Genomic DNA, 17,185 nt, shown 5'->3' with positions numbered 1-17,185 from the left:
ATGCTGCCTTTCACAGTTGTATGTATAGTTGTATCCATAGACAGTACATAATCCACATTGGTTCTTTTGTTGTTGTTTCACTTATGTTTTTTAATAATGTTATGTTTTTTAAATTCCAACTATAATTTTATTTATGACCATTTTGTCATTTTTGGCAGAGCTCTGGAATTTTTTTGTAAGACACTGTGTATGATTTGCGTAGTTTCTTAAAGAAAGAGATTGCATGATAGAGAGGCCAAATTCAACCCCTTTGCACTGCTAGAAGAGTGCGAAGGGGAGTATAGAAGTAGGCCACGTTTCTCTAGACTTAGAGGAAATCCAGATGACTTTGCAAAATTGCTCTCTATCAGCTGGAAGGCTTTATGGAAGCAGAACAGGGTCATTTTCTAAGCGCTGAACCGGAGGTCCAGATAAACGTTTTCGTACAGAATCTATATACACCAAATGTCAGAATCTTACTGGAAGTCTCACCAAGGCTTTGATGAATAATAGTAATACATGATTTCTGCCCCTTATACCACTGTGTTCGTGGTGGACTGTGTGTCCACTTCTTAACTGTGGACTTAACTCCTTTCAAAAAACACCTGGAAAAACAGCACTTGCAATGTGCTGATACAGGTCAAAGCTGAGCATGTTTCAGATTGAAAGGAAAATTACCACAGCTTTATTTTTACTTAGTGCGTGTGCTCGCTGCTGGCTTCGGGCTGTCTTTCTCATAGTCTTAAATTGAACTCTTCAGCAACCCCACATGAAACAGTTTTCCGTGTTTACATTTTCTGGTGCTGCTAGCAAGTCCACAGTTAAAAAATCTGGGCAGTATGTAGCCTAGTAGATTTATTAGTTATTCTACACATAGAAATTCCCAGTGCATCTTTGAGGTGCCTGCATTCCTGATGGCTCTTTGGCAGAGCCTCACAGCCCTAGGTAGTTTGTCCTGCCTTTAGGACAGTAAGCAGAAAGTAGCACCATGGAGGTAAGTGCTGTCCTGTGTTTCAGCTGAACTCAGCTGCCAGTGTGAGGAAGGAGAACCTTCTCCTGTCATCGTACAGATGGCTATTCTGGAGCATGGCATGGGCCCTCGGGGAGTAACCTCAGTGCAGTTTCCAGCGTGAAAACAGGTGAAAGAGATGGGCAAAACCTCAAATGGGAACAGAGACAACAGAGCCATATGCAACAAAACTACCACAGAAATCGCTATGTTTACTATTCAATATATTACTCATGACTTCTTCAGAATGATGGTTCTGAGAACTTGGGTGGCTAGCATAATTCTTACAGAATCAGAAAAGCCAGCTGAAGCAAGTACAGCTTCTATATGTGCTGCTATATATGATTAGTGAGTAGTTCCTGAAAGAGAGAAAATACCGTTTGATTACTAGTGTGCTAATGGCACATAGTAGGATGCAAAAGATGTAGTGTGATACATCTAGGCTTTTGATTGGACTGTAAGTCTTGGTCCTTTTCTTTGAAAGTTGTTGCCTAAGCCATCCTTTTTCCCCCCAAAAAAGAGGTAATCCAACTTAAATGGCTTGTTGCAAGTGCTTGATAAAGTCTCTTGTGTTTGTCTCCAATGCACTTAAAAATAAAAAAAGTTATGCAGTATGGTGAGGCTATTGGTTGCAGTGTTGTGGATTTTTGAGCGATCCATGCCAGTGTGTAGGAAATCAAGTAAAGGTGATCCTAGAAAAAAGCAGAGACACTGTCCAAATATACAGGGATGGGGTTAGAAAAGCCAAAACTCACCTGGAGCTGAGTTCTGGTGAAGGACATTGAAGGTCAACAAGAAGGACTTCTACAGGTGTATCAGCAGCAAAACGAAGATGAGGGAAAACGTGTACACTCTGGTGAATGGTGCAGGGAATCTTCTTTGCATTGGTTTTTGCTGGTAAGACCAGCCTTCAGGAATCCGAGGCCTCTGATATCAATAGGGAAGTCTGGAGCAAGAAAGACTTACACCTGATGGATGATGACCAAGTTAGGGAACATTTAAACAAAGTGGGCATGCACAAGTCCACGGGGCCTGATGGAGTGCTGAGGGAGCTGGCTGATTGTCATTGCAAGGCCAGTCTTGATTATCTTCGAAAGATCATGGTGATCAGGGGAGATTCCTGAGGACTGAAAGAAAGCAAATGTCACTTCTGTCTTCTGGAAGGGCAAGAAGGAGGGTGTGGGTCAGCCTCGCCTAGATCCCTGGGAAGGTGGTGGAGAAATAATTCTGGAAACTATTTCCAAACATACCAAAGCCGAGAAGGTAATTTGAAACAGTCGGCATGGATTTAAAAGAGGAAATCACGCTTGACAAAACTGATAGGCCTCTACGAAGAGATGACTAGCTTGGTGGATGAGGGGAGAGCACTAGAGGTTGTTTATCTTGACTTTAGTAAGGCTTTTGACACGATCTTTCATAACGTTCTCCTAGACAAGCTGATGAAGTATGGGCAGTGAGGTTGATTGAAAACTGGCTGATGAACTAGCAGGCTCAAACAGTTGTGATCAGCAGCACAAAGTCCATATGGAGGCTGGTGACAAGTGGTGTGCCTGTCAGGGAGCAGCAAGGGCCAGCTGCTCTGAGGAACGGGGAGCCCCGAGCCAGGCACAATAACACAGCCTGTAGGGCTGGGGCCCCACCAGCCAGGGCCCGTACCTGAGAGAAGTGACCAGAACATGGCCCGGGGAAGGCAGCTGGGATCAACCAAGTGTCCAGATCATCCGACAGGTTTGTGTGACAAGGTGGGTCTGAGACTAAGCCGGGAAGTCAATCCACAGGTCCAGCAATCATTAAGTAAGTGGTGAGGCCAGTACAAGGCTAAGCCGGGAAGTCAGGCCACAGGTCAGGGTTAAGATCAGGAGAGTCCATGGCCACGCACAGCTATGACAGAGCGGGATACAGCTACAACATAATTCGGGCAGGGACTCAAGCATCTGAGGAGAGCTGGGTCCATGAGCAGGGTGTGGGTGTGAGCCCCTGCTGAAGCTCGTCAGGGTGATGAAGCCCTATTAACACACTCAGGCCTCCGGCAGGACCCCAGGGATCAACACTTGGCCAGTCGTGTTTAACGCCTTCGTTACCAACCTGGACGATAAGGCTGAGTGCACCCTCAGCAAGTTTGCATACGCTACAGAACCGTGGAGGGGTTGATACCTGTGGTAGCGTTACTGACATTCGGAGGGACCTCGGCAGGCTGGAGAAATGGGCTGACAGGAGCGTCGTGACATTCAGCAAAGAGAAGGACTAAGGGCTGCACCTGGGGAGGAACAACCCGAGGCACCAGTTCAGGCTGGGGGCGAATTGCCTGGAAAGCAGCTTTGTGGAGAAGAACGGGAGGGTCCTGGTGGACACCAACTTGGCCGTGAGCCAGCAATGTGCCCTTGGCAGCACAGGCGGCTAATGGTGTCCTGGGCTGCATGAGGAGGTGTGTCACCAGGAGATGGAGGGAGGTGATCCTTCCCCTCCACTCGGCACTGGTGAGGCCACACCTGGGGTGCTGGGTCCAGTTCTGGGCTCCTCAGTACGAGGGAGACATGGACACACTGGAGAGAGTCCAGCAAACGGCTGTGAAGATGACTGAGGGATTAGAGCACGTGTCGTAGGAGGGGAGCCTGAGGGAGCTGGGACTGTTCAGCCTGGAGATGTTGGGGAGCAGCGAGGGCTGGCGGCTCGCGGTGGGGTGGGGAGCCGGGCGGTGACGCAGCCGGCAGGACAGAAGCGTTGCCAGCCAAGGCCCAGTGCCGCTGTACCCAGACCCGGAGCTCGTGGCCAGGTTCAAACAAGAGCCATGGTTACCCAGCAGGTTCAGGTCTGAGGTGAAGCCGAGAAGGCAATCTGCAGGTCAAGGCCAGATCAACAGGGTCCGTGGCGGGGAGCAGGCACAGCCGCGGTGAGCTGGAGACCCGTACCCCTCTCACATAGCTTAAGCGGGACCTGAAGCCCCCCGGGCTGAGCTGAAGTGGGGGTCCTGGGCCCGTGGGCAGGGTGTGCGGGGAGTCCCCGCGTCAGGCTGGTCAAGGCCTGTGGGTGCCCTCAGGGCCCTGACAGGAGGAGTAGGGGGCTCTGTGTGTGTGTGAATCTTACCAACGTGTATAAATACCTGACAGGAGAGCGTGAAGAAGAAGGAGTCAAACTCTTTTCAGTGGTGTCCAGTGACAGGAAAATGAAGAACTTTTTTTGTGAAGGTGGTCGGGCACTGAACACGTCGCCTATAGAGGAAGGCGTCTCCATCCTTGGAGATATTCCAGACCCCCCCAGCACATGGCTCCGAGAAGCCTGTTTTAGTTGACTCTGCTCTGAGCAGGGGGACTGGATTAGATCTCCAGAGGCCCCTTTCAGCCTCAACTGGTCTGTGCTTTTTCTCAACTCTGTGGTCTGTACTTGTTACTAACAAGCAGAATCTAATTTCTCATTTTGCAGCAGAGCATACAGGGGTTAGAAAAGGTCACTCCTGGAAGGGGACAAAGGAAATGGTTTCCAGGTTATTTCTGTTAAACAGGAAGAGTTCATGGTCTGTCCAAGCTGTCTTTCTTCTCAGGCAAAACACAGTGAGTGAACAGGAGGTCAGAGGCGGGTATGTGCCACCAAGCAGGGCATTTTTCCTGCTGCACTGCTACGCACGGTGTTTTGCGCAACTAGTTGTGTTCTGTGCAATACAGCTGTACGCGTGTGTGTCTGTGCGCGATGTAATAAACCTTCCATCAGGTGGATACCTTACACGCAATAAGGGGAGTGATGTACGAAGAACAACAAAGAGAGTATTATACACGGTACAGTGGTGAGGAATACTGCCTAACAAATGGCTTCTGTGGCCGTGCCACAGGAGTAGAGACTGTATGTGATTGTGCAAAGCAGCCAGCTGATTCTTCACTACCAGTGTGCTACTTGTGCTCTACCTCTGACCTGCTCTGTAAGTACTATGCTCCGGGAGAGCAGAATGGCATGTTTTGAGCCACATTCTTTTTTAGACCCTCTCATTTGCACACATTTATAGCCATATTCTATGGTGTATGTCACTGCATGTTAAATAGAGATGAGTCACTTGACAAGGAGAACACCCAGCTATAGGGTGCGCGGGGCTCTGGGATCAGCCCAGCTGCTCTTCTGAATTACGTGGAATCAATACTAGCCAGGAACAAGAACACCAGGCTTTTGATGTTTGTTCACTACAACCTGGAGGTTTATTTTTCACTTACAGCAGTGTTCATAATATCAAGAAAGGCAACCCCCTGGCATTTAGGCAGATTCAGGTTTTGATAACGCTCCATAGTTAAGAGTTCCAAGCACTGCATTACTTAATTTGAAGTAAAGGACAGTGGCTTAACCTTTTAGAAGTGCAGGTGTGCTTTTCTGAACTGTTTGTTTCTGCTGACATGTTTTGACATATTATGTGATTTTTTTTTATTTTTTATTTTTTTTTTTTTTAACAACAGCATATATTGAGATGTGTAAAATGAGACCTTTGGGTATCAATTCTATTATGCTTTGTCTGATCCTAGTTGTATGGTTGTGTTAATTGACTTTGGTTATCTCAGCAATGAATCCAGGTTAGGATAATAACCAAGCTCTTTGCTTAGGTCACAGATGAGTACTTGCACTTAGAAGGTATTTGCCATGCATCTGTTTCCATCAGTGTTGTGTGTAATGAGAGGCTTCTACATCACTGTAAAGCATGACTGATGATGACATCCAACTGGCCCAATTATCAAGAGTGTTTTATATTACAGGCTTGGCTGAATTATTTTAATTTTCACAGATGCTAGCAGTTTAGATCTTTGATTACATGATTAATTAGAAGCACCAGTAACAGTGCCCCAGAAGGAGTTTTGAACTGGAGCATTGCCTTGGTGGTACACATAGATACACTCAAATGTTCATTTGCCTTGTGGTGTGCTTCTGGGAGTACTGTTGCTGAGTTCCCAAACTTTGGTCAGGTTTCATGCGTTCAGAAATTGTGAGGCCAGAACTGTACAATATGATCAACCAGTCTGGCCTCCTGCATAACATGGGTCATAAAATACTCCCAGCTATTTTATTTAAACTGATGCCTACTTTTCAGAAAAGGGTGCTGGTCTGTGTTAAAAAATGACAGCTGAGAACAGTCTTCCACAACTATTCCTGAACTGTCCCAGGAACAGTTAAAAATTTGCACGTCCCTTCTCATCTGAATTTGCTGAAAGCTGGTTACCAGCCAGGAAATGTATGTTCTTACTACCATGCTAAATTCAAGAATCCAACATCAATCCTTTTGTGTTGTTTTTTTGGTTTTTTTTGGTTTTGTTTTTTTTTAAATCTGCATGCTTAGGATTGATATAATTTAGTCATTTAAAAATTAAGCATTTAACCTAAGTTAGGAATTTGGCCTCCCTCGAAGGAGAAAGATGGGCACTACTTGTCTGAGGGTGGTTTGACTCTGGTGAGGCACATCCCTTTCTAGTTATTGCACAGTGAATCTTGTTTTTGACATCTACATCCTCGGACTAAATGAAGCCTTTTGGTCACAAAATTACACTTGGACATTATTTCAGCTGATTATGCCTGTAGTCTTTTTCAGAGATGTGGCTTTTCAAGAGATCTTCTCTATTCTCTAGGCTGTTTTTCTATTGTCTTAGAATAGGTTTCACTCCTTGTTCTTACATGTGTGTCTTCATATTTAGTTATATTAAAACAGATATTATTTGATCGCACCAAGGTTTGTATCAGTGACCATCCTTTTCAGTATTTAACATTTCTCCAACCTTTACTCTATGTGCAGTCTTTACCCAATATTATATTATGCTTTTTCCAGGCAGTGGCAAAAAATGTTAATTAGTGTAGGACCAAGAACTGATTCTTGTGTAACCCCATTAGGACTGCTGTGGCATTAATTTGCAGGTGATTTGCTGGTTCAGTGACATTTATGATAAATGCTGAAGAGTCAGATGTTTGTTCATGATAGCTAGTTAAAAATGCATCCCAGTGATCAAATATTTATAATGAGCTGAAGACTGTCAAACTCCATTTCACAATGAGATTTTTCACATTTCTAGTAAAGGGAACCTTTAAATAACAGTCTCAAGTCAAGCTCTTCATGAAGGTTTTAAGTCAGCCTAAGAGCCGCAGCCCCTTCCTGTGCTGGGAATAAGCATTTCCCTTAAGAACCTGAGCAAGTTTCATTTAGGGGGAAGAGTCATCATTTAGGAGGATGAGGCATGGGTATCAGTCACAGGTCTTCTGAGCCTTTTGTAGTCAGTGAAGCCACTGGACACTGCTCCAGCTGGCGCTGCAATGTTCTACTTCCCCTCATCTCCGTTTTTGCATGGTTGAAATACCAGGAAAAGCACTGGGTGCAGGCTTATGGGCGAGCAGACTGGTACCAGAGTGAGAAAGGTAGTTGTGGGGATGTCCAAACTGCTAAAATGTCTTCCTTCCATTTTAGCTTCTAGCCTCCATGGTTTATTTTTTCCAGAGCACCTTCTTTACATGAACTGCTCAACAAAACTTAGATTAAAACTTAGATTTAATTTGTGGCAGGATCACACTGGCATAACTTCAGAGCACTGCAGAGTCTGATACTCTGTTTTCAATAACCTAAGTTCCCAAACATCTTTGAAACTTCTCCATATGTTGTATTATGGAAAATATTTTTCAGCCAATTTACAAACAGCTAAATTTACAATAGAACTTTCCCAAGTAAACACAGACAAAAGAAGAGACAAAGAGTAACAGAAGACCACACCTTATAGTCAGAGTTGTGATTGCTGACATGTGAGAGATGGAATTCTTGCCCCTGTTAACAGAACATCTTCTGCTCACTGCTCAGACTTCTAGACCAAGTGCAGATTTCAGAATTTTTCCTACCTGAATTCATCTTAAATTTTTGCATCCTCTCAAAGGAACTCTAAAATCTGATTTTTTTTTTTTTTTTAATTTTTTTTTTTTTGGTGAGGTATTCCTGTAACTGGAGGTGGTGTCTGAGGTGCACAGTCTGGTAGGGCGAGCTGCAAAGCCCCTTTCTCTGCTGTGTGCCTACAAACCTACACAGATGTGCATGTTCTTGATGCTATCCTGCCCTGTGAATCCAGGTGAGGGACTGTAAGAGCTGTCTGTGTATTTAATACAACTCTTCAGCATGAAATGAGTTTGAACGCAAATGTGCACGTGTGATCAGCCCACAACTTTGCAGAACTGGCTTCTGTATACATTTCCAGCAAGTGGTATAGAGGTGCACATTGTGTGCAGAATCATTCTTATTTTCCTTCTCATTACTATTCATTTTCAGACTAACCTTTTTTGTTGGGATATGGTAACTACACTTTGGTTTATATATTTGCATTTTTGTAACCAAGGCAATGAACCTAATCTGGTTGCTTGCACTTTCCCATTCTCATGAAAATTTCTTTGGAATCTCTTCTGAGACATTCTTCTAAGAAGACTGAAAAACTCCACGTGTGATAATAGGTGTGAGAAAGAAAACTCTTTAGATCTGGCAAAATCTCGTATGTATTTAATTCATAATTGCCGTATCCAATGTGACTGTGATTTTTGCTATTGTTATGTGGTGGTGTTTTGAACTATGTTGACACGCTGTCTGTCATACTGGCACTCCCAGATAAAGACTGGGACAGTGCATTATATTAGGCATTGTGCAAACCCTGACAAAAAAACCTGACTCTCTCCTCCCAAAAAAGACAAATAGCTGAGCTGACAAATAAACAGCAACTTAGGAAGTCCTAGGAAATAGGTTTAACTAGCATCACTTTGCAATAAAAAACCTTATTCCAGCGCTTTCCCTCCAAAGGATGCATAGTGTTCTGAGATTTGCTTTTGTATTTCAGGATTAGGAAGCTGAGTGTAAGCTGACTGTGATCTCTGCATCCATAATGAGGCCTAGTTGGATAGTGCTGGGGGACTAAGCACATCTAGGTCTTCCATCTTTTGAAAGGTTCAAATGGCAGGAGACCTCTTCCTCTTCAGAGAAGTTGCTTCCACTGTTTTATAGCATCCTGGTGGGTGAGGGAGTGTGCAATCACAGAAAGCAAAGTATCAGAGTTTGGCTGGCTATTTGACCAGGTCATACGGAGAGCTTTGAAAGACACCTTTCATCTTCTACTGCTCAGGACTTTTTTTCAAATAAGAAAAAGAAGGAAGCAAATGTAATGGAAGCATAAATGTGCTGCTTCATTTTATGCACTGCAAAGAATGCTTTTACCTGGTTCTATCACAGAGTTGCTATTATTTGCTCTAGCAATGTGGTTTTGGTTCAAAATGCAAAGGTTTCTCTGGGTAAAGTGCAAATGTTGTGTATCTTTTCTCTCCCCCCTTTTTTTTTTCTCATTTAATTGGCAAATGAATAATGGCAAAGGATCTGAAAATGATAACTGAAATAACTCCTAAATAAATGCAAATGAAATAATACAAATACTGGAGGGCAGCTCCTCTTTTCTCTTCTGCAGTATGAAGACTTTCAAAAGACTACATAAGAACTATTTTTCTCTCCATGGTGAAGTAGAAAAGATTGCTTTCACTTTCTATCATTCCTCATCAGTGTTTTCAAATATGCCAGTTTTAATATGAAGAGAGCATTGCTAGAGCTAGTAGGGATATGCTTAGTGTTTGCTTTATGGACAGGGTGCTGTGCTTCTTCGCATTTCACTGATCCCCTGCTTTTTCTTTCCTGCCTTAATTTTGCAAACAAGTAGAGTACTGAAATATGCAGGACTCCTCCTGCCCTTCAAGGAGGGTGGAAGGAGTAAAGGGTTGTATCATTCTATGTACTTATGCCGATGACAGACAAAGGCAGTGTCTTGAATTTGTTGCTGGAAAATTGCACTGGTAGAGTTGCAGAATAAGGGAGACATTTTAAACACAAAGTTGTTTGTGTTTTGGTTTTTTTTTTAGGAGAATATGCATTTTCAATTTGTCAACACAGATAGTGTCCATTTAGTTTTTACTACATATTCTAATACATTGAATTAAATTTGGAGGCAGTAAACAAAAAAATCTGTCTTGCTTCTGTTTTGATCCAGCTCCATGAGCTACCCAACTGTATTGACTGAAGGGAAAATGCAGAGAGAGTCTTGGGGCAAATTTCTATTTCCCTGGTCATAGTCACTCTGTGACAGACAGAGGCAGGTTTGTGCAGCCCAAAAGTTGTTCCAATACTCAGCAACATTTCAAGACTGTAAAGATGGTGTTCGGTTTGCTCTGATTTTTGAAAGCTCTGCAGACCTGTCACAGCAGTTGGGAGGCAGCTAACTGTAACTGTGTACAGTACAGTTGTGCGCAGAGGAGAAGGTTTGGTTGTAGCTGTGGAGATTCAAGCAGCAGCACACCCTTTGCCTTAGCCTGCTCTGTAAGGAGGGATAAAGGCTTTTGTGGGGGCTCTGTGCACCCATAAATCCCTTTGTGTCAGGAATTGCTCCTGTGGTTGCCTACATCATTTTTTAGATCATATATCCCCAGATCAGGCTTGAAATAATCAAACGTAAGCATCTTGAAAAATCTTGGTATGTTTTGCTTAGGGCTTCTTTATTAATTGCTGAGAGATTTACTGTGGCTTAGGATCAGGTAGTGAGAATTTGAGTTCATTTACAGCTTTCGTACTCAGTGGAGTGTGATGCTATTATTTCTGCATTGTGTTACTCTCAGAGTAGATTTCAGGTCTTTTTACACCTGAGAAGCACTGAGCATCACAGGTGATGTTAGGACTGCACATTTGGCTTTCAGTTTAGGGCTGGCAAGAGAAAGATTATACCATCTGGTCTTGAGAAGTGCTTAGCATGTCCAGCAAGACATTGAATAAACTCCAGTGAAAGTCACTAGAGAATTGATCATCACAACAGAATTGGCTGTTGCCTGTGATCTGGTGTGCACATAATATGAACGTTATCTGTGGTCTTATCTAGGCTGTGGAAACTTCCCAGCATTGCCAGAACACGCGTGCAGCCCCACGTGTGCTGGCTACAGTGAATGCTCGAATAGTCAGTCAAACCCAGTTTTACCTCCTAGTCTTTCAGAGGTAAGAGATTATACAAAATAATAATACATGCCTCAGTTGCTGGTCGTCTTATCCCCAGTGCTGTTGAAATAGTTCATTAGTAGTTGAGCAGTTTAGCAAACTCCCCACTGTAGAGACAGTATTATATGCATTTTTTGCTTATTCTTTTCTCCTGCAGATGGGTACCTTTGTTCAAGGGTATTAAAACCATAATGCTGTCTGCTAAGCATTACTGATCAGATAGAGACATAAGACTACTTTTGCACTTACTTTATCTTTGCCTTTTTTAACTCATAATCATTAGAGTGAACTGAATATGATTTTTAAAATTATATGGCATAAGAATTATCTGAGCCCTCAAATTATCCTTCACAACAAGCTCTTAAAACCAATTCTAGAATATGAGGGGCAGATTTTTTTGCTACAGTTGAGAAAACAGCAGAGGTGGCTTTTAGTGGCACTACAGTATGCTTTGTGGTACTCTGACATGGGAAAAGGATCAACAAGTGGTGAATTATATTAAAAGGAGATCTAACACAAAAATTTTTGAACACACAGGTTTTGTACATGAAGGTGGCTGAATCATTCACTCACCCTGTCTAACATTTGTTAGTATGTCAAAACAAGCAACACGCAGACAGTTTTAATAGTGTCCAGTTGCAGGGATAATATGAAGATTCACTTGCAGAAGTCTGGGTTGCTATTTTTCTTTTTGCCATATGTTTATTTGAACTTTTTTTTTCCTTTTTCTGTTTTGTTTTGATGAATTTCTTCCATTAGCAGCAATAAATTGTTTAATGTTGAAAATTGGATTGGAAGAGTGGACTAGTACAAGGCTTGAGAGAAATGATAGAAAGAGTAGCCACTGTAAGTTGTGAAATGTACCTCTGAAAAAGCTCTCAGAAATTTATTATTTATAGCAGGATATACTGCTTGATATGTGGCATTCTTTGATCAGTATGAGTATTGCCTCAGTGCCCTAACATGATGTTATGGGACACTGTGATTCTGCAGATGTCATCTGTCAGCTGAGATGTGCAAGTGAGATCTTGACCTCTAGTGATCAGAAATTCTCATGGTGGTTTTCACAAGAAAAGAGATCATACCAATTCCAGCTGGGCCTAATTCACTTACCCAAATCATCCTGCTAATTGAATTGTGCATGTTCTTCATTGCTTTCTGCTACAAAATTTTGTTGCTAAACACCATTTCATTGGTGACTATTACAAGCTCTGAGGACTGTTTGTTGTAATTCAAGTAGAGCAGAATAGAAAGTAGTGGCTATTCATTACATAGACACAGCTATTGTCTTAATTAAAATATTGCTATCCTGACTACCAAAAGGAACACAAAAGATACAGAAAGAAAGGAAAAAAACAGATTTTTTAATTTATGTCAAAACTAGGAAAATACCTTTGCTCTCTGTAGTTTATCTTTAGGTGTTGTTTTATTTTGTCTTGGGAAACTTTTTCATATATCTCATCTTCTGAAAAGTTGTAGGGTACACAAGAAGTTGCAGGTCAGCATTTCAGAACCTCATTACACCTGGAGAGATGCTGAGCTCGGCAGGATGAATAGAAGGCATTTGGGTAATCAAGCAGAAATATAGTTTAACTATCCCTTAGTTATTTTATCAGTGGGTGGTATTGGCAAGAATCTGGAGCAAGAAGTTTGCAGTGCTAACTGATTTGAAAAGGGTTTTTTCAAAGTGATAATACATAGTGGTGTAATTAGTGGTAATATAGAGGAGGAAGCTTCTCCTCTGAAAGTTTATCGCTTTATAAATTTGCCAATTCAAAAAGAAAAACAACAAAAACCCCTCCACATGCATATACCATTTCTGCAATACTGTAACTGGTGGGTGACCCTGGAGAAGAAGCATTTTGTTTGTAGACTGGATCCCAATTTGTTGGCTTTATATTTAAAGGAAAAGTGAGTTATTTAACTATTTTCTGTGTCTTTTCCTTTAGAAGCCCATGATTCACAGCTATCCAGATATATGGCTATCATAGCTGATGATCTTTGATTGGTTTTATTGTTTTGTTTATTGAGAGCATTCAATGTTTCTGCAAGAGACATAAAAATTTTAACTTTGGTTCTTGGTGGACCCATCTGTGAATTTTAGTTCTGATTCTGAATGTGAGGTCATTTTTCTTAATTCTTGCATAACTCTATAGTAAATTTGAGCAAAAAGCATCATGAGAAATCATCTCTTGTGGTTGCTCAGATTTATATGTGAGTCATTTCTATGGCATTGATTTTTCCTTTGGAGTGAGCAGGTCATGAGCTTAGTATTTGCTACGGGGATGATCTGCAGAAGAAAGAGAACAATTGGTACCAGCAGGTGAATAGTGCACAGGATTGTTATGTACAGCATACTTGCCCACTGTACTCTGTTCCTTGAGGATTATGAACGTAATTTAATTCCCACCGTATGGAACTGGATGGCTTTTAGCTGGATTCTCCCCTGGCTGGTGCAGGGAAATGCATGTTTCTCTGCAGCACAAAGGATCCTTCTACTAGAGAATAATCTCAGAGGGAGACGGTGTTGGTTGTATCACTGCCTGGCCTCAGGGCCTACATTTTACCAGGGGAACATAAAAACTGGTAACAGCTGCAAGTGGGATGTTATGTATTAACATACTCTCCCACTCGCTTTCCTTTCTCCTGCTGTTTTCTTGATGCTCTCTATTGAGTGTTGACGGTGGGGTGGTTGCAGTTGTTTTCCACTGCTACCGCTTGCCCACTAACAAACTTTCTACTGTCAGCAATTACAAGATTTTTGCTGGATATGCTAGTAGGCTTCAGTGCCAGTGCATCCTGCTCTAAAAGCAGGAGTTTCTTTTCTACTCACTTTGGCTACATAGCAGATGAGAAGACACCAAAGCAGCTTATTCATGTGGTGGTGTGTACATGTGTTTGTGTGGTGCTGTTCTTAAGCTAATATGCTTTGTTTCGCCTTAGGACTTTGGAGTCCAAGCAGCTTTAAATTGTGTTTACTTGAACATGTTCTGAAAACGGAACAAACCTAGCGACCAGATATATGTGTGAGTTTGTCTGCACAGAGTTTTGTCTACAGTGCACACCTACAGAGGTGTGACTGCGATACACCGCAAGCTTGAAGTCCATGGGTGGGACACAGAGAAAGGTGCGCTTGTAGATGTACACTCAAGTCAGCTGACGGGACCTCAGTGACACTGTTTTATGTAGCTCACCTACCACAAAGGCTAAGGCTGCATGTCTGGCTAGACGCATCTTTAAGTGCCTTGGCCCTAATAGGGTTGATATCCAATGGGCAAGCGCGGTTGCTTGCCTCAGCTTTCCATCTGTAAGTTACCACTTGGGACACCTGCTTTCTTACCTCTCTTGTCATGTGCTAAACATTCATTATGCACTAGTCTTAAAATGTGTTGAATAAAAAAGGTAACAGACTGATTAAACCAATACTTTACTTGTATGACATTGCTGTGTCATTTTGGGGCAGCTGTGTCTCCCCTCTATATTTGGTATTTGAAGGATCACAAGAAATTAATTCCTTTATAGTTGCATTTGACTTGCTATCTTTTAAAATGAATGAAATATGAATTATATACCTTTTTAGTGAAATATTCAGCACATCTCATTTTGTTGTTGTTGCAGCAATCACTGAAAAGAAGAGGGAGCAAAGACCTACCAAAATCAGAAAAAAAGTCACAGCAGACACCGACAGAGGTATGTTGTAATAACTGTAGCCTGGATTCTCATGTGGAGGCTTCAGGGACACTGTGGAAATGATGTACATGACTTGTAGATTTGCACTTTGCTTGCTTGTTTGCTTTGTTCTTTGTTTTCCTGTATTCTGTGCAATGGAGAGCTCTTACCCCGGATCTGCAGTCAGACAACACTATGTCAAGGACCACCTAAACAAACTGCTGGTGTTGCAACAGAACCCACCAGCTTTCATGTACTCTATATTTTTGGCAAAATAAGTAAATGGGAGCACCAGTGTAACAAGATTATAGGCCCTTTGTGTACTGATTTCAGGATTTTTGAACACTGTAAAGTCTATTACAGTGTTGCAAACCTAGAAAATATAAGGATTTTTTACAAGCCACCCCCACCCCCACAATGTATTTTCTGGGGACTGTGTAAACATTAGTTGCAAGTAAAATAGTCTGTTCCCCTCTTTTAAATTTAAGTATTTATTTCCCTCTCATTTATTGGTCAGTGAAAAAATGATTGCGGGAAAATCTCTTAGTATCTAAAGCTGTGTACCTGTGATTGTTAATCTTGTAATTGAAGGCCATCCACTGGAGGTCTCCTGTTTTACATCAGGTTTCTTCAAATACTACTTTTTCTTTTTTCTAAGGAGGACAATGAAGATCTGAAATGCCAGCTACAGTTTGTCAAAGAAGAAGCAGCCTTGATGAGGAAGAAAATGGCTAAGATTGATAAAGAGAAAGACAGATTTGAACACGAGCTGCAAAAATATAGATCATTTTATGGGGATTTGGACAGTCCCTTGCCAAAAGGCGAAGCAGGTGGGCCACCTACCACAAGAGAAGCTGAACTCAAGCTTCGATTGAGACTGGTGGAGGAGGAAGCTAACATTCTTGGGAGGAAAATAGTGGAACTAGAAGTAGAAAATAGAGGACTGAAAGCAGAACTTGATGATTTAAGAGGAGATGATTTCTCAGGGACTGCTAACCCGCTCCTGGGAGAGCAGAGTGAATCCCTGTCAGAATTACGACAGCATTTGCAGCTAGTAGAAGATGAAACAGAATTGCTGAGGAGAAATTTAGCTGATTTGGAAGAACAAAACAAGCGCATAACAGCTGAGCTGAACAAATACAAGTACAAGTCTGGGGCCCATGAGAGCTCTAGGCACCATGATAATGCCAAGACAGAAGCGTTACAGGAGGAGCTAAAAGCTGCACGAATGCAGATCAATGAGCTGAGCGGCAAAGTCATGCAACTCCAGTATGAGAACAGAGTCTTAATGTCCAACATGCAACGCTATGACTTGGCCTCTCATCTTGGGATTCGTGGCAGTCCCAGAGACAGTGATGCGGAAAGTGATGCAGGAAAAAAAGAGAGCGATGATGATTCCCGCCCCCCTCACCGCAAAAGGGAAGGCCCCATTGGTGGGGAAAGCGACTCCGAAGAGGTACGCAACATTCGGTGCCTGACACCCACGAGGTCTTTTTATCCGACACCATCTGGGTGGCAGAAGAACTTCACTGACAGACAGCAGATGAAGGACATTCGCTCTGAAGCTGAGCGGCTGGGCAAGACAATAGATCGCTTAATTTCTGACACCAGCACCATCATAACAGAGGCGAGAATTTATGTAGCTAATGGGGACCTCTTTGGACTGATGGATGAGGAAGACGATGGCAGCAGAATACGCGAGCATGAGCTTCTTTACCGGATCAATGCACAGATGAAGGCCTTCAGGAAAGAGCTCCAGGCTTTCATCGACAGACTCGAAGTTCCAAAGTCTTCGGATGATCGAAGTGCAGATGAACCTTTGTCAGTGAGTCAGGTAGACTTTTACTTATTACGGCCTACAGGTAATAAGGCTCTGCCAAGTGAATTAAGCCTTAAATTCGATGTATGGCACATGAAAATTCTTTATTCTAGACAGTGGACAAAAATCTCCATTTCTTAAATTATTTTAAATCCTCATTTGGCCATATGAAACCTTGTTCTATCAATGGGGCTGTTTTTAAACAGTGAATAAGTCTGGTCTCCTGGAATTTAAAACAATTATGCTCTAGGAGGTGGAAGTTTGTGCTCCTTTCTGGCTTCGCAACCGCATTTGCCAGAGTTGTGCCTTCATCGCCAGTAAAGGCAGCGCAGAGAGCATTTTTGGCACATAAATGAACATGATTGTTTTCTTAGTGGTTGGGTTCCTGTTAAATGAATAAAAAGAAAATTTTATTAATGTTAAACAGGAGTAAACATTAGATTTCCAAAATTATAGACAATATGACAAACCACAGAGAAAAATAAACCATGCAAATCGACTTTACAGAGTCACAGAGCCATGTGGTAGCGTGAATCTTGGAATTGCTGTAACTGTTTGTATCTTGTTGAAGGCCTGTGGGTCACTGCTTACATGCAGCAGTGACTAGCATCTTTTCTGTAGTTCATTTTTATACAGAATTGTTCCAGAGAGGTTTTGGGGAGCAAATTCCTTGCTGACTTGAGATCTTTTGCCATGAAAAATGAAAATT

General features: G+C 42.3%; 1 protein-coding gene across 1 annotated transcript in view; it reads left to right on the top strand.

Moving 5' to 3' along the window:
• MTCL3 (MTCL family member 3) overlaps positions 1-17,185 on the top strand; it is a 44,866-nt gene that overhangs the window by 15,243 nt on the left and 12,438 nt on the right. Inside the window, exons 4-5 of the mRNA XM_075046913.1 lie at positions 14,607-14,678; positions 15,316-16,491. Of these exons, the coding sequence (XP_074903014.1) occupies positions 14,607-14,678; positions 15,316-16,491 (1,248 nt within the window). The remainder of the gene's footprint in view (positions 1-14,606; positions 14,679-15,315; positions 16,492-17,185) is intronic.

This window comes from Buteo buteo, chromosome 15, assembly GCF_964188355.1.
Source record: "Buteo buteo chromosome 15, bButBut1.hap1.1, whole genome shotgun sequence".
In the NCBI taxonomy this organism is placed as follows: Eukaryota; Metazoa; Chordata; class Aves; order Accipitriformes; family Accipitridae; genus Buteo; species Buteo buteo.
The sequence above is the reverse complement of the archived record's forward strand: the minus strand, read 5'-3'. Positions and strand labels throughout refer to the sequence as shown.